Source organism: Canis lupus, chromosome 37, assembly GCF_003254725.2.
Source record: "Canis lupus dingo isolate Sandy chromosome 37, ASM325472v2, whole genome shotgun sequence".
NCBI lineage: Eukaryota > Metazoa > Chordata > Mammalia > Carnivora > Canidae > Canis > Canis lupus.
Window position 1 is genome coordinate 787,835 of NC_064279.1, and position 17,870 is coordinate 805,704.

A 17,870-nucleotide genomic window follows, 5' to 3' on the forward strand; every position below is an offset into this window, starting at 1 on the left:
GACGTTCTCTGGGCTCCGGGGCGACGCGGAGGTGGGATTCGGAGCCGGGAGCCCGCACCTGCGCCCCGCACCTGCGCCTGGGAGTTGCCCTAGAGGCCAGGCGGGCCTTGAACGGTGAGGGGAGGAGACCCTGCGGGCGGGGGCTCGGAGGGGAGGCCGCCGCCCTGTCTGCAGTGGTCCTGCCCACCCCACGCCGGCCGGGCGGTGCCCATGGGGTGGCCGGACCATCCCCGCCCCGGGGTCCTCCCCGCCCCCCGGGGGTCCTCCTCTCCCGGGGTCCTCAGCCCCCCCCACCGTCCTCCCCTCCTGGGGTCCTCCCCCCGCCCCCGGGGTCCTCCCATCTCGGGATCCTCAGTCACCCTCCTCCCCATCCTCCCCGCCCAGCATCTGCCCCCCCATCCTCCCCCTCCGCCCAGCATCCTACCCCCTCGTCCCTTCCCAGCATCCTCTCTCCCGGGTCCTCCCCCTCAGAGTCCTCCCACCTCATCCTCCCCTCCCAGGGTCCTCCCTCGGGTCCTCCTCTCCCGGGGTCATCACCACCCAGGGTCCTCCCCGCCCAGCATCCTCCTCAGCCAGAGCCCTGGGGTCCTCCTCAAGTCCTCCCCCATCCCCGACCCCTCGTCCTCCCGTCCTCCCCCCTCAGCATCCTCCCCCCGCGAGTCCTCCCCCCAGGTCCACCCCCCTTCACTCCCCAAACAAAAGCCTACACAAGGGATCCCTGGGGGGTGCAGAGGTTTGGCGCCTGCCTTTGGCCCAGGGCGCGATCCTGGAGACCCGGGATCGAATCCCACATCGGGCTCCCGGTGCATGGAGCCTGCTTCTCCCTCTGCCTGTGTCTCTTCCTCTCTCTCTCTCTCTCTGTGTGACTATCATAAAAAAAAAAAAAAAAGCTACACAAGCCCATAAATACAGGGAACAGATGGGTGGTTGCCAAAGGAGCAGGCCAGGGGGTAGGTGAGGCTTGAAGGGGGGCAAAATACAAGCCTCCAGCTGTAAGACAAATAAGTCACGGGCGCATCACGTGGGGCACGGCAGCTATAGTTAACAATGCTGCACTGCATTTTGAAAAGTTGCTGGGAGAGCAAATTTTAAAAGTAGGTATCACAAAAAAAAAAAAACAACCCACAATTTTGTAACTATGTATGGTGACGCTGCTGGCCAGGCTTATCACTTCAAAATACGTACAGATCTTGGATCACTGTTCTGTAGACCTCAAACTACCGTTTGAATATTACACCTCAATCGTTAAAAATGTTCTTTAAAAAAATTGAAAACATTACACCATGAAACGACTTAATAAAGATAACGGTACAGATTTATTTCTTGACAAACCCAGCTTCATCACCACGGCAAATCTCATTGCCTTTTCCTTTTTGTTCATTGCAGGAACTTCAGAAAGGCCACGCACAATTAACATGAAATGTTAAGATTGCCCAAAAAAGGGTTACCTAGATTTGATCAAAACCAAGATGAAGAAACCTACCTGGAAAACTTGGCAGTCCAGAGAAATGCTTCTGCTTTCTTTGAAAAATATGATCGGAGTGAAGTCCAAGAGTTGCTGACCACCACCCTGGTCAGCTGGTTGTCCGCCAAAGACGACGTCCGCTCTCAGCTGGACCTGCCGTGTGGAATCATGAGCCAGATGAACAATGTGGGTTTCTCCACCGCAATCCTGCTGACCCCCACGGACCCGACGGCTCTCTTGGACTACAGAGAAGTCCATCAAATCATACGGGAACTGGCCGTCGGGATTTACTGCCTGAACCAAATCCCCTCAATCAGTTTAGAAGCCAACTACGACCAGAGCTCCTCCTGCCAGCTGCCTCCGGCTTACTACGATACCCGAGTTGGGCAAATTCTGATCGCCGTGGACTACATGCTGAAGGCGCTGTGGCACGGGCTCTACATGCCCAAGGAGAAGCGGGCCAGGTTCTCTGAGCTGTGGCGCACTGTCGTGGACATTGACCCGGACGGGAAGCCGCAAACGCACAAAGACATTTTCGCGGAGTTCAGCGCGGCAGGTGAGAGAATGTAACGCGCCCCCTTTACTAGAAGCCGTATTGTTAACGTGATTTGTCTTTGTCTCGGTTGGACTTTTCCGCTGATGCCTTTCGTCTTCCGGAGCCTCAGTAGGAAAATGCGAAACAGGGCCCCGAGTAGAATTCAGGTGCGGAGACAAAAGTCTCCAGACTTGCAAGCAAAGTGCCAGGTCGGCGAGGCATCGCCACTTCAGCGACCTCAAAAATGAACGACGTGAGAGCTGCAGCCAAGGACGGACGGGCTTCAGCGCCCACATCTGGCCTTTTAGTGGCATTTGTTTTAAGAAGCAGTTGTTCTTTGACGTTCCCGTGCATGGCAGGGGCCAGCAATAGGCTTTAGAGAGGCTGTCATCCTGTCTGCAGCTAGTAAGGCCGACGGTTTGTCCTCTGGGAGTCGACCTCGCTCGGTCCCCTCCCTGACCGTCCTGAGGACCCGTCGTTGCCCGGGTAGCGCGTCGCTCGGCTGCGCCTGAGGAGGCTCCGGTCGGAGACAGCCTGGCGGGTGAAGCTCTGGCGACCTTAGGCCGAGGGGGACAGCCTAACGCTCCCCCTAATTAGCGGGTTTCCATTGGCGGGATAGAGCAGATGATGGGAACTCTTCATGGTATTTCAGGTGGAAGTGAATCACTTTTCACCTGAATTATCCACGTAAGTGGGGACAACGTGGCCTCAGGGTCCCTCGAGCGGGCAGCGGACGTCTGGCCTCTAACGCAGACTTGGCTTCTTAGCTTCGCAATAAGACGCGGAACAGTTGTAACGGCCCGATATTTGGTATGGCCAGTGGGGTTAGGGAGCCCTCGGCCCGGTCCCCCACGCCCGCCGCCTCAGGGTCTCCACGCGCACATGCAGGCCGCGGGCGTGCTCCAAGCCGACTCGGATCGCTTCACTTTCCTAATTCTCCTTGAGCTTTTATTTCTAGCGGAGACACACAAGCCAGTCTGACGTCAGGGACCATCACACGGTCCCCTGGGGCGCACAGGCCCGGAAAAGCCTCTAACCCGCGGGCTCAGCCTGCTTGGGCCCAAGTCGCCGGCACAGCGTAGGCGCCATCGGTGTCCTTGGCGGCATCAGGGGCCGGATGGGTGCCCACCTGCTTGGAAAGCTTTACCTGCGTCTTCAGTCACCGGGGAGCGAGGGACAGAGCGGGACGGGGGGCCTGCGGCGCCCGAGCCCCACGAGCCCCATGACCCTGGGTCACGGCCTGGCCGCACAAAGCGAGGTCACCCGCCTGTCCCCCCACCTGGGCCCCGGGGCTCCCTGCGTCTGGCCGCAGGCTGCAGGGCTGTGTGGGGCGGGGGCTGTGTCTGGGGTGCTGTGCCCTGGGTGCTGACCCCTGGGTGCTGTCCTCTCAGGTACTGACCCCTGGGTGCTGACCCTTGGGTGCTTTCCCCTGGGTGCTGTCTCCTGCGTGCTGACTCCTGGGTGCTGTCTCCTCAGGTGCTGACCTCTGCGTGCAGACCCCTGGGTGCTGTCCCCTCAGGTGCTGACCTCTGGGTGCTGACCCCTGGGTGCTGTGCCCTCAGGTGCTGACCTCCGGGTGCTGACCCCTGGGTACTGACTCCTGGGTGCTGTCCCCTCAGGTGCTGACCTCTGGGTGCTGACCCCTGGGTGCTGTGCCCTCAGGTGCTGACCTCCGGGTGCTGACCCCTGGGTACTGACTCCTGGGTGCTGTCCCCTCAGGTGCTGACCTCTGGGTGCTGACCCCTGGGTGCTGTGCCCTCAGGTGCTGACTCTTGGGTGCTGACCCCTGGATGCTGACCCCTGGGTGCTGTGCCTTCAGGTGCTGACCCCTGGGTGCTGACCCTCGGGTGCTGACCCCTGGGTGCTGTCCCCTGGGTGTGGCCCCAAAGCACTAGGATCCTGGCGCTTAGACCCTCCGGGGCCACTCGGGTGACGTGAATCAAGTGTCTTTAAATCAAGATGTCACCTTGGCCATTGAGGCCCCTCGGGCCCGGGGCTCATCCCTGCAGGTCGGCAGGACAGCTGAGGTGGCCGGGGTCGCCTGCCTGCCCAGCTGCTCGGCTGCTTCCGTGACCGACGCAAGGCAGGAGCTCGGTGAGGACCGAGCTCCGTGCAGGTGAAGGAGCGACAGCAGCGACAGTGGCTTCCAGGAACGTTTGAGACTTGGCCATCCTGACGGAGCTGGTGTTGGCTCTTGGGTCCCTGCAGCGGTGGTGCTGGAAGCTCGTTCCCACCAGCGAGGCCGCCGTGGGCGCTTCCCCCCGAGGAGCAGAGCGCTGCTTCGAGCTTCGGACCTTTAGGGGAAGAGCCCGCAGGAGTCGGTGTGCAGAGCTCGGGCGGGGGTGCGCGGGGTCCCCGCCTGGCCGAGCCCCCAGCGCCCCCGGCCTCTGCTGACCGTGTCGACGGTAAAGGGCGAGGCCAGCAGGAGGGGGCAGCGCCGGCGAGTGACTAAGAACACGGACGACGGGAGCGGATCCGCGGCCGCCGGCTGGGCCTGGGGCTCCTGGTGCCATCGGGGCCCCCCCAAGGGGCCCGTCACGGCCACGCTCCCGGTGACAGTGTCACGGTCGCAGTCTAACAGGGCGCAGGGCAGCGGGGCCACCGGGACTAAGGGGCCTCAGGCTGTGCGAGCTCTGGCTCGGCGTGGCTCCGAGTGGCAACGGCCACCCTCCCCGCCGTCCCACGTCGCCCTAGGGCCCTGCGGCTTCCGGGGACCCCGGGCTCAGAGCTGCTCCAAGAGCTCGGGCTTCGCACGGCGCGTCACCAGACGAGACAGGGGTCAGTATTTCATGGCCAATGCCTGGGGACCCGGGCCGGCCGTCGAGGCTCAGGCTCCTGCCCGCTGCGCCTTAGCGATGCCGCAAGTGTCTCCAAATGCGGCCCCCCCTCCACGTGCCCGCTGAAGCCCTTCACGAGACCAGCCGCCTGGCCGCGAAGACGAGCAGCACCGGGCAGGGGCTCCTCTCCTGCGGCCCTCGGAGTCCCCGCGGGCCACCACCGCCACCCAGGCCTCCAGGCCTGCCCCAGGGTCCTGGGTCACCCAGGCCTCCAGGCCCCCCCTTGGTGCTGCACAAATGATGGGAACTAACCGAGGAGAACACCCTGCAGACATTCTGGGGGACCCACGAGGCAGGAGGACGCGTGGGCTCCCCATCACGCACCGCATCGGAGCATCGCTGTGAAACCTTGCAGGCCCGAGAGCCAGGCCTGGGGACGCACCTTGACTCGGGCTGTGGCCCTCCACGCCGCGCCGGCAGGAAGCAGCAGGTCAGGAACCGTAGGGGAGCAATGTCTTCGGCCCAGGCTGCCCCCCACTTTGCACCTGAAGGGAGGGCTGAAATCGGGGTGGGTTACGGAAACGGAAACGACTCCAAGGAAGGGAAGGAGGGACAGGAAGAGGTGAGTGCAGGGGGCAGCAGTCCCGGGAGCCCCGCTGAGCTTCCCCGGCCATCGGCTGTCTGGGGAGTCGCGTGGGGCCACCCTGAAGCTGGCGCCCAGGGGCGAGGGGGGCCGGGTGAGCCCTGGCTCGGGTCCTGGGGTTGCCCGGAGCACAGGGACTGGTGGCCCCGGGAAGCCGGCCCGGGGATGGGGGGGTGCAGCCCGTGGGGGCAGCACAGAGTCAGGCCGTCAGGGCGAGGCTGGCGGAGGCCACAGCAGGGAGCAGGCCGGGCAGAGCCAGGGGGCGGCGAGACCCCAAGGTGCCCACGCGGGGGGTACGCCCGTCCTCCCAGGGCTCCAGAGGACAAGGAATCCGGCCTCCGCTGCCTGGGCAGGGCCCTGGGGGCCAGTGTCGCCCTGCAGGGACAGGTTGGTGACAAGAGGCCCGCATCGGCCCGGTGCCTCCAGCCCTGCCACCTGCAGCCTGGGTCCACCTGCCCCGCCCCCGGCCCTAAACCCCAAGCCACCAAGAAGCAGAGAAAGCAGGCTTGGGGGCAGGAAGGAGGTCACGGCTCGGGCACCTCAGTGACCTTCGGGGGGCAGACGAGGCCTTGAGGTCAAGTCCAGGAGCAGGAGGGGGGACACCCAGGGTGCCCGTCGCCGCCTCCCACCTCTGCGGCATCCGATTTTTAAAATTCGATCCTTTCTTGTTTTTGACTTTATTATGACTTTGCACCTATGATCTGCATGATGTGTTGTGGTCACATTTCCTTTTTTTAATGACTTTTTGTCTCTCGTGACACAAACTGTCATTAAGAAAATTAGCTGAGTTCTCCGATGCGGCCCCAAACTTTAGAGCAGGAATCTTGAACTCCTCCCAAGAACTGACATAGGAGGCGGGGCAGCGATTCCAGGGGCTCCCTGGGCCGAACCCCCGACGGCGTGTTCAGGCACCTGCCCTCGCCCCCGGGCCTTGGCCCTACCCCCCCCACCCCCCGCCCCTCCTCCCCTCTTCCCTCCTCCCCCCTCCCCCTTCCATCCCTCCTCCCTCCTCCCTCCTTCCCCTCCCATCCCTCCTCCCCTCTCCTCTGCCTCCTATCCCTCCTCCCGCACCCTCCTCCCCTCTTCCCCCCTCCCCATCCTTCTCCCTCCCTCCTCCTTCCTCCCCTCCACCCTCCTCCCTCCCATCTTCCTCCCTCCCATCTTCCTCCCTTCCCCCTTCCATCCCTCCTCCCGCACCTTCCTCCCCTCTTCCCTCCTCCCCCCTCCATCCCTCCTCCCCCCTCCCCACCCTCCTCCCTTCCCCTCCCACCTCCCTCACCCTCCTCCCCTCTTCCCCCTCCCCCTCCCATCCCTCCTCCCCCACCCTCCTCCCCCCTCCCCTATCCTTCTCCCTCCCTCCTTCTTCCTCCCCTCCGCCCTCGTCCCTCCCATCTTCCTCCCTCCCATCCTTCTCCCTTCCCCCTCCCGTCCCTCCTCCCCCATCCTCCTCTCTCCCTCCTCCCTTTCTTCCCTCCTCCCCCTCCCCCTTCCCTCCTCACCTCAGGCTACAAAGTTTGAGAGATGTCAACAACACCTTGGCTTATGTTCAGATTATTTTAATTGTCAGAAATACGTTAATTTCTTTATAATTTCTTAATTTAACTTTTGCCAAAGGGAAGTGAATCATAGTGGCCATTTAAAAATCCAAGTGTATTCTAGCATTTTGCGCTTGTTTAATAGATTTGAGGAAAACAAAAAGGAAAAAGAAAGGGAGGCATATTGATGTACCATTTATACTTTTAAGGTGTCTTGTGTTACAGACTCCAGATGTTCTACGTATTTTATGATTTTGTGCAGTTTTCTCAAGCTTAGATTAAGGGTAACATTACATGTGTAAATGTCCTTAAAAAGACAACTTGACAACAAGGAAGTCCTTAATTTTGTCATAAATGGGAAGAAAATGAAACAGGATATTTGTCACTTATAATAGAGTCAAATCAAGTTTTAATTCTTATTTAATCACAATTAGCAGGAAAGTTCTGTATCACATATGTTTAGCTTCCAATATCAGCAAAAACAAGAAGTGTGTAATATAAGGCTTGAAAAAGCAAATGATACTTTTTTTTTTTTTAGCCAAGTGAGAAGCTGAATCCCTGCTTAAAGGGAGATCACATTTTTTGTTCTTCCATAGTTAGCCTGATTAGGTATGGGGCTTACATTGTTTCCATGGTACCGTATTTGTATTTCTTTCCTCCAAAGGGCATGGAAAGTTAATTCTCCAAGTGTCCATCCTTCTAACTGCTTAGCTACCACTCCTCCACATGCTATTCATCTTTAACAATTTTTTGGCATCTCACTATTCCTTTATTGTCACTTTAGTAGGATTTCAAGATGAAGCTCAGTGTTCAAACTACTCCATTTATCCAGAAGCCACATATGATGTTATCATTATCTAAAATTTTTCTTTTTTACTGTGAAGGTTTGGTTGATATTACTAAAGATCCAGACTTTAATGGAATCTATGATGAAGACATGAATGAAGATCCAACATATGATCCCAATAGCCCTGAAGAAAAGGCTGTTTTTATGAAATATGCTGAAAACATTATGCTAAAGTTGACATTCAGTACCACACAAGTTCAACAGTATGAAAATGTCTTTATATTTGAAACAGCCTATTGGCTTACTAACGCTATAAAATATAATCAGGATTATCTTGATATTTGTACCTACCAGAGGCTACAGCAAAGGTTATATCTTCAGAAAAAGGTTATTCAAAAACACTTTGAGAAGAAAAAAGAAATCAGAAAAGGGATAGGATACCTAAAGCTAATATGTTTTCTGACTCCATTTCTACTGAGTTTAAAAAAGAAGATGAAAGTTCCATATTTAAGTAGTCTACTTCAGCCTTTTTCAGGTAAGTATATCACCAAAAATCAAATATAAAATAATTGTGTATGTGTGTATGTGTGTGTGTGTATATATATATGTAACATATATATATGTTAAATTTATATTTTTTTTACTTTGTTAATTTTTTTGTTAAATTTATATTTAAATTCAATTTTGTTTGTAGTGAGTGAGTCCAGGCATGTGATTTTGCTGTAGCCTGTTAAGAAAAACAAAATTTAATTTCTCTAAAGTAGTTTAAAATACTTGCTATATGTACTTGATATTTATACCAATTATATGGGCTATAAGAAGACTTAAAACAAATTCTGAAAAAAAATAGGGAAATATGGCATGTTCATGATGGCACAACCTGTGAATATGTCATATCTGATCAATAAACCTACAAATTCAATGCACTTCTATGCAAAATCCCTATTGTGTTTTTCATGAAAGTTTGTAAATTGACTCTGAAAGTAATATGGAGCAGTAAAGGATCACGAATGGTATTACATTTCTGAAAAAGAGATGAAAACATATTTTAAAACTTTACTAATGCGTTAGCACAGTTCTACACAAATAAACCAATGTAAGAAAACAGAGAGCAGAAATAGGACTGTACTTACGTGGACTTTGACAAGAATGTAGTGCAAACTATTCCTCCCACCCAGGTTAGCACACAATTTATATATTTTCACTGATGCCCAAACATGTAGACTTATCATGGCAGGCTTTCTATTCAGGTGGCAAGTTTTCAGTAGAAATTTTGCAAATCATGTACCGAAAATTTGTATCATGGGCATTCAAATGGTCAAAATTATTATGCTTATCTGTGTGTGAACTACTTAAAAATGGGCTCATGACAATTCTCGTCCTGGGGTGCAGGCAGGAGAGCAGTGTGTATGGAACTGAAAGGTCTTTGATTAAAGAGAACGTTAGCTATATCTGTAGTGTTTTATTACTTAGATTATTGGAAGCAAATATGACTAAATGTTAATAGTTAATTCCAGGTGGTGATATTAAGGTGTCGTATTATTCATCGTAGTTTTCTGTACCTTTTACATTTCTCCAAATACATTACATACCTTACACTGATGAAACTGTATTCTGCTAATAAGTCAAAATATTGAACAAACCTAATCTTTAGAAAGATTAGGAGCTTTAGAAAATTATTTTTCTAAAATAAATGTTATATGTGTGGTTTTATTACTTTCCAACAAAATGAGCTAGTTATTTTTGTCAGTGAGAAATACCCACCTATTTCTTTTCTTAATGTCTCTTTTTGCCTAAATTAGGTCAGGTTAAGCTTTTATTTAGCCAAGGATTCTCTGAGGCATAGTTTCTTTTATTTTTTGTTTTTTTTTGGGTTTAGCCAAAGATTCTCTGAGGCATAGTTTGTTTTTTCTGTTTTGTTTTGTTTTTTGTTTTTTGTTTTTTGAGGCATAGTTTTAAACCTTTTCTGACAATTAGAGGTAAGACATTAGTCTTGAACTCACATATAAAAATCAGTAAGTAGAATAATGTTTTGACCATTCTGTTAAAATGTGTATACAAACTATAGAAAATGCCCAAAATGAATGATATAAACATATTGTTGTGTTTAAGATATGTACTAAGACCATGATTCATACATTATAATTGCCAAGATTTTCATTTAATGGGTATGTTTTTTTCACTTGGTTTGTGTAAATGAAAATCTAGATCTTCAAAATTTGATTGTGTACGTGTTTTCACTTCTTAAATGAAACTTTGTTTTCCTTGTTGGAGATGACAAGGTCAAGACAGAGCGAGAATTGCCTCCATTTATTTATGGACGAGACTTTAAATGCCAGCACTTTCACTACAAAGAGGATCAATATTTTCATGTTCATGGAGGAATTGAATTTGATATCAGCACACCTTCAATTGAGAATGCTTTGGAAGATTTTAAGGTTTAAATTATTGTTGTTCCTGAAATTATTGTTTGTCACTTCACAATTCATTTTATCTTATTCTCCATCCAGAAAGAGTCTCTGTTGGTACAGGCACTAGGCCGGGCTCCCAGTGGTTATCTTTCTAACTCACTAATTTTTTCATACATCGTGTAACATGCATGAGTTAAGTGCAACTGCATCTGAGGCATGTTAGGTGTCAGAGATAAAATGATAAATAAGCTAGGTACAACGACCTATTCTCACCAAATTAACAGGCTTTTAATCATAGTTGCCCTAAAAGTTAATCAAAAGTATTGTAGAAATCCTTCAACATTTGCTACATATTCTTCCATTTTCCTTGAGGATTAGTATTAGAAGAGAGACCCTCTAGAGTTTAGGAACAACAATCTAATCTAGAATTTAATATAAACATTATAACATTTGAGTAATTGTTGCTTTTCTACCTTCTTTACATTGTCTTCTCTTTTGTATTTTTTCTGCATTTCCGAAGGTAGGAATTGGATACATGCAGTTATCGTTATAGTCTAGTGGGATATTATACTGAAATTTATCATTTACAATATAAAATTTCATCTAAAAGAAGTCATAATTGTTTAAAGTTGTTTAAAGATATGTTTTTAGTAACGTTAACTCCTATTTTAGAACAATTTAGAAAAAATACGGGATTGTGCTGCTAATACATTTGCAGAAGATTCAGGATACAAAGAATATTACTCGATACCAGTCATGGAACTTAATGGAAAAAGGTAAGGAACTTTCAGTAATTACTCACAGTAGCCACAACTTGTTGAAAGCTAGGAGAAAACAAGGAAAGTGTCAAAATGCAAAGGCTAACTTAATACCTCAGCATAAGATGCTAGGACAATAACCCCCATGAATGAAATATAGACTCAACAAAATACTGAATAGCGTATTTGTTACTCATGTTCTTTGTTACATTCTGTGTAATAAGCCTTAGACGTGGGGATCAGTTCTTATGACTATCGCCGTGGTTACAGGGGGATGGAGGTAAGGATCAAATCCTGTGGGCCTGCTGAAAAGCAGTGGACTCAGCACAAAGTCCTTTAGTTCCATAAAGAATATGGCTGAGAATTATCTTCCTCTGCTGGGGCTTGTTATGTGGATCATCTTTTGAAGTTGGATGTTTCTCAAAGTTTGGAATATGGAAAGTTTGGAAGTTTGGAAATTTGGAAGTTTGGAAATATGGAAAGTGGAGCTAGGGGCATTGTTATTAGAAGGTGGAGACTTGAGATTTAGAAGCATATAGGAGAAGTTTCTTTTGTTTTTGGTTTTGTTTTTGTTTTAAGGCATGGAAGTGGCTCAGAGGACAGGACCAAGTCTAGAACTCTGGAGAACCGCAGCTTTTAAATGGGGCGGGGAGAAGCTGAGGAGACAGCCAAGGAGACTGAGAAGGAGTGATACAGGGAGAAGTACCAAGAAATAGGATAGAGTGGAAGCCAAATGGGGAGAATTTTTAAAATAGAGACATAGTTAAAAGCATCAAATTCAACAGAGAAAAGGGCCACGTTGACTTAAGACTATAGAGAGCACACTAAATTTGGCAATGACTTGGCAAGAGAATTAGTTCTGGTTAGAAGCTATGTATAGTGAGCCGAAGGGTGAAGTTGGGGAGCGAGCGTTCATGAGATGTGACGAAGTAAAGACAAAGATTATAAATTTCTCTCAAGATGCATGGCGATGGGGAAAATACCAGAAACAAGGCAGAGAGTGAAGCAGCATAAACAATGAAAGGTAGATCTTTTCACTAATACTCCCTGGATGCGCACATGATACTAGGCCATGCCAAAGACCGTGGGGCTAATGACCTTCATGATTTTGGAGAGAATTAAGTAATAGACCCCCGTGTTTCTAGAATGGACAGTTGGCCTGCGTCTCTCTGGGGGTGGAAATCTCTCGCTCGGGGATCCAGCACCTGTTGACATTCTCCACGTACAACCCTTGCCACGCTACGTGGTATCATGGAAGCACTTGTGAATAATGCTCTGTTCGCCTGGGTTGTAGAGTCTGGCTGGAATGCAGAGAATCTGGTGAGGTGAAATCTGCTTGGTAAGAGGTGGGCATGGACGCAGGAATATGCTTGGCAGGAGCTCACTGCCATTGACTCTAGGGGGCTCAGTCCCCTTGTTGGAATGGGGTGCCGTGGTGCAGGCAGCTCTAGTTTCTGACTATGCACATTTGCTCATCAGCGTTGGTGAGTGGTCAATAGCTGGGTGTGCACTTGCAGGCTTTCAACGCCAGCAGGAGCGTGTTTCTCAGACCCAGCCAGCATGGGGAGTGGAGATCATCAGTCGTTTCCCGGTTCCTGTATCAATTCCTAGACGACTTTGAGTTTCATGATCTCCACCTCCAGTGATTCCTAAGACTCCAGGCGCTCCTGCATCAGCTCTCAGGTCCCATGAGCCAGCCGTCCTTTCCTCCTTTTCTCGTCCGATCCCCTGCTGGGCTCCTGGCGCTCAGCAGGCCCCATGAAAGCAACTCGGCGCCACTGCAGGCACTGCTGACTCTGAAGCTGTTGCTTCTGCTTGTGGGTCTGGTGTTTGGGGTTCGGGGCTGGCTCCTCCTCATGCCCGCTAAGTAGCTGGCATCAACTGTGAGGCATGTTGAAGCCAATCCAATGATTGGATTGTAAGTAAGAGTCAGAATATCTGTTCCCCAATGAAGTGGGGAGAATTTCTTTCCTGATTTTTTTTATTGGCTTCAAAGAAGTGCTGCCTTGAGTCCCCCCCTTGGTGCAAAAACAACTCTTTTGGTCATTTTGCCAACAGTTGTTCTTTTCTGTGATGCAGGGATCATTCTGTGTTGGTGCTGGACCAGCGAATAGTCTGAATGATTGAAAACATGCATCTTTAAAATCTCCCCTCTTTGATTTTAGGGGCATTGTTATTGGATTGGGCTCATGTTTTCTTTCCTAGAATGCCGTATCTCCTGGGAAACCTGTGGTCCCTTATAAAAATAGGATCAGTTCTGCTGGCCCTCCAGGCATGCCTGGGAACATCTAAATCCTAGATTCATTTTGGTTCAGGTTGGGTTCTCCTACCATACTAGAATCAAAAAGTAGGGGCCACAGTTAGATACTCAGGATTTGGCCACCCGTAAAAGTATAAGAACTCATAAATTATTAAGGTGACAATAACTGGAGCAAAAAGATTAATTTATGCCAATACTAAAATATCTTTTTTTGGAGGAGAGCGTACCAGCATAATGATACTGTTGTGAATATGAAGAGGCAGGCCGGAAATCATCTTTATGTGATGGGGTGTATCAGGGAAATAGGAATGTAGAAGCTCCTTAGAAACTGGGTACAGGGACGCCTGGGTGGCTCAGTGGATGAGCGGCTGCCTTGGGCCCAGGTCATGATCTCTGGGTCCTGGGATCGAGTCCTGCATCAGGCTCCCTGCATGGAGCCTGAATCTCCTTCTGCCTGTGTCTCTGCCCCTCTCTCTGTGTCTCTCATGAATAAATAAATAAAATCTTTAAAAAAAGTAAGAAGAGGCCGGGTACAGATTCCCAGGCAGAAGAATATGAAGGGAGTTACTTTAAAAGTGAGGCTCCCCTATGGTCCCTGCTGATGTGCAGTTCTTGGATGAGGGCTCTCTCGTAACACCTGCCATCTGAGCTTTCCATGATTCCAGCATCATCTCTGTGTGGGCCAGCGTAGGTTGTGTATCCAACCTTGCGGGGGGGGGGGGAGTCATAAAATTCTGTGGTGAGAGATTTTTTCAGGGTATAACCACCTTCACCACCTCTTGCTTCTCCAGTTTCTAGAGTAGGGTACCCCCTCTTGGTTCTAGATGCTTGATGGGATAAGTAAATTGAATTTCTAAAAGAGGCCAACTCACATTCCATTGGTATTTGTTAAATCTGTGAGTCTGTCATTGCCCGAGCCGTGATCTAAGAGTGCAGCACTGAGTACCCGGGCCCGAGGCATAGTCAGCAGCTTCCGGCCTCATAGTCACTTATCACAGCCAGAGCTAGCTCCCTGGAGCAGCACGTAAGAAGAGCTTGGGGGTTCCGGGACTCTGTGGTTGATGCCGGGGCCACTCAAATACCAAAGGATGTCCTTAGTGTGCTCCCCTGTGCCTGCACCTCTAGAGGCAGTCTTATGGGACTTGCGGTATGTGTTTATGGTGTCTACTCCTGGTAGCATGTAGGACACCGAGGGAAGTGAGCTATTTTTTTCTGGTAATTTAGTCATGCGTCGTAAATCAAGCATCTAGGGATGATTCCCATGGCTCCTTAAGGCCCTAGAACCTACCGCTACTGTGATTTGAAAGCCTTCAAATCTGAGTAAGAGTCAGAATATCTGTTCCTCAATTTTGGAGGCTGGGGTCTAAAAAGTTAGGCAAGGCCCCAGTGATGAAGGTGGCGCGTCCACAAGTCAGGGCCCATGGGAAACATGACAAGTCCCACCACCTGGGCTGGCACTGTATCTGAAGGTGTGGGTTAAGACAGCCTTTAGTTTATATTTTTGTGGTCTAGTTTCCTTTTGGGAGGACAGGATGGTGGATGGGAAGAGTGACAACCTCAAATAAATGCAAATAGGTCCCCAAATATGCCTCCATCCCTGCAGAGGTCTATTATATTCAGAAAACCGGGATGGAAGTAAAGGTCAAGGAAGAGAGTGCATTAGCCTCTGACCAGCTCATAACAGAGCATTTCCCTAAAACCTCCTTTTTCAATCAAGTGCAATTTATTTATTTATTTATTTTTTAATTGTATTTATTTACTCATGAGAGATACACAGAGAGAGGCAGAGACACAGGCAGAGGGAGAAGCAGGCTCCATGCAGGGAGCCCAAAGCAGAACTCGATCCCAGGACCCTGGGGTCATGCCCTGAGCCAAGGGCAGAGGCTCAACTGCTGAGCCACCCAGGCACCCCTCAAGTGCAATTTAAACTACAGTTTTATGTTTAATTGTTATAGAAAAATACAGGTTAGTCAGCATAGGGAAAAAAAGTAGCAAATGACTTCAAACACAGAAAGATTTATTTTTTTCTTTATTTTTTTTTTATAGCTACTATGTGATCTGTTTTGAACTTGAAACCTTCTATCATCAGCTCTATAAAACAAAGTGGTGGGGAGCCATAAATGAAATCGTGAATGTTCTGAAACCGAAAAGACTTCCACTAACAGATGCTCAATTACATGAACAATTTAAGAAAAAATTTGGATTTAAAAAAGCTATGAAATGCAAGGTAATTAGTAATCAGTAATTATCACATAATTGGTATAGGAAGCTATTATAGATAGTATGTTATTATAGATAAGTACGTGTCTCAAATTTTTATCTTAGGGATAAATATTAGGTTAAATAAAGTTTTCAATATGAAATTAAAATTCCACATTTTGCCAGTGTGGAGGCTATAGATTCCTGGATCATACATTTCTGGTAAGGTATATTTATTGTTATTTCCTTAAGCTAAACTTTAAGTGTATTTTGAAAAAAATTATTCTGGGCCTCTTAATAATTTTAGAGCATCCCGTTTGGTATGAAGTCTGCTGTTGAAAGAGGATTATCTGCAGTTTTCCATACATTTAGCCGTAAAACCTCAAGCTCGACCATCAATGTTTCAGATGAGGCCGGTTACACTATTTTCCATCATGCTGCTCTACACAACAGAGTCGCCGTGATATGTCAACTGTGCAACGCCAACTTCAACGTCAACCAGAGACGCTATATTATGTTTAACCAAGGTACCACAAGGTTCTTGAAATTTAAACTGTTTTTCTTTTATTTATTACCACTATTCAGAATTAAGAATATGTGTTAATTTTAGAGCAAGATTATAATTTGGTCTTGGTACCTAGAGCAAAGTGGAGAGTTTTGTTTCTCTTATGTCAGAGGGGCTCCTTGCAGTTCTCAAAGTATCACCTATGGCTCTCCTATAGTAGTATTTATTTGTTTATTGTGTCTCCCTCACTTAAATATGAGCCCCATAAAAGGCAATGACTTGGTTTACTTTGTTTGCCACAATATCCGAGCTCCCGGAAGACAGCCCGGCGTCATAGGTGCTCAGGAAGCGGTTGTTGGGTGAACGCATGGTGGGGCGGATGCAGGGAAGCATTTGATAATCCCTGTGGTAATTAATATGCAGTGATGTCCTATAAGAATTCAGAGAAAAGGTGGATAAATAGAGAACACAACAGGACATCCGTTTCTTAGCCCAGAGTTCTCAACCAGGGAGTAGTTTCTTCAAAATACGTAAAATTAAATTGTAATTAATAAAAAAGTATCCATAATAATATTTTTTTAGATTAATGGCTCCTTTAAGGCTTAGCTTTGACTTTAAAAAGCCATTTTTCCTGATTATTAAGTATGCATACTGATACATGCATTCGTGAGAATAAATGTAACCAGTATAAAAATGAGAACGTTGAAAATGAAAGCAGAAGACGTCCATAACTGAAGAAGAAAATAGAGATAAAATATCAGGAAGAGCTGATGCCTCAAGACTGGCAATAAGAAATTACAATTTTGTATTTTAACTAGATTTCTTAAAAAGTTGTGTTAAATTTTCACACGCCGAAACAAAATATTCTGCTTTCATCCTATTGACTACAAATAAATTCTGTTCCCTTATCAATGTAATTTAAATGTCTTGATAGTAAGACACTTCGATTGGTGACAGTAGAGCACAAACTCAGTTAAATGTAGATGCAATGAGTACGCGGCTTTTTACAGATGTACCATAGTAGAAGCCGTTTTTGGTGTGAAAAAATTCATTTGTAAATTGAAGTCTCTCCTTCATCTTGTGACTGTTTGGATTTCCATTTGGTGAGAATTGGGTAGATTTTGAAGTATGGAAAATGTGCAACTCTGCCTGCAAGTCTGCGCACAGGACCCCACAGCTCAGAACCGCGCAGGCCTCGGGGGTGCCTGGGGACAGTGACCCGGGCCACCCCCACCCTCTGCGGGGTCGGCCTCACCGCCTCGCGGTCCTGGTCCAAGCGGTCCCGCCCTTGGCAACTGGACGTGGCCGTTTGTTCGTATTCCCAGGAGTCTGTTTTGACTAATGTGGGGAACTGCTGTACATAAATGATCATATTGCTGTTTTCCTTTTAAAACAGAGTCATCAAAAATGGACACGAAAAGAGAAAGAAACGGTAAGACGTAAGTAAAGTAGCTGGTGCTCGGAAAGCTTATTGCACGTGTTAAAACTCTCCTTAAGCTATACAGTCTACCAAATGTCCCGTCACAGGACAATGTCACATAATGATGTTTTTGTATATATTTTGAAGTATTTTTCTGTCCATGGTTATTTATTCATATTTCTCTTAAGTCTTGTTTTTTTTTTCTTTTACCTGTGGAATTTGTAGTTACCTCTACTATTTTTATAAAATCAGGCCCCAAAGTGGTTTTTATGCCAAAAAAAAAGGCAGTGACTATTATCCAGATACGCTGCCATCTAGTGACAATAACGATCTGTTAGGTCTGAGGATGAGGCGTTCTTGACTGAGCTGAGAGATGGGACCTAAGTATTGAATACGGGATGAGCACTGGGTGTTATGCTATATGTTGGCAAATTGAACTCCAATTAAAAAAAATGAAGAAAAAAATAAATTGATTAAACAAAAGCCTACTTAAAAAAATATGGAGATTCAGAAAACATGTTAAAGGGCCCATCTTCCCTCTATAGATGTCTCTGAAAGACCCCCATGCCTTCACA

General features: G+C 48.2%; 1 protein-coding gene across 8 annotated transcripts in view; it reads left to right on the plus strand.

The window, feature by feature from the left end:
- Window positions 1-3: 3 nt before the first annotated feature.
- Window positions 4-17,870, plus strand: part of ANKAR (ankyrin and armadillo repeat containing) — a 51,823-nt gene continuing 33,956 nt past the window's right edge. For all 8 annotated transcript variants that reach the window (XR_007408802.1, XR_007408801.1, XR_007408806.1 and 5 more), the window contains exons 1-8: window positions 4-114; window positions 1,387-2,021; window positions 7,840-8,277; window positions 10,017-10,180; window positions 10,826-10,929; window positions 15,218-15,398; window positions 15,678-15,897; window positions 17,272-17,307. Coding sequence is in view for 2 of the 8 variants with exons in the window: in XM_025442157.3 (XP_025297942.1) it covers window positions 1,421-2,021; window positions 7,840-8,277; window positions 10,017-10,180; window positions 10,826-10,929; window positions 15,218-15,398; window positions 15,678-15,897; window positions 17,272-17,307 (1,744 nt within the window). In the remaining 6 variants the exon portion in view is untranslated. The remainder of the gene's footprint in view (window positions 115-1,386; window positions 2,022-7,839; window positions 8,278-10,016; window positions 10,181-10,825; window positions 10,930-15,217; window positions 15,399-15,677; window positions 15,898-17,271; window positions 17,308-17,870) is intronic.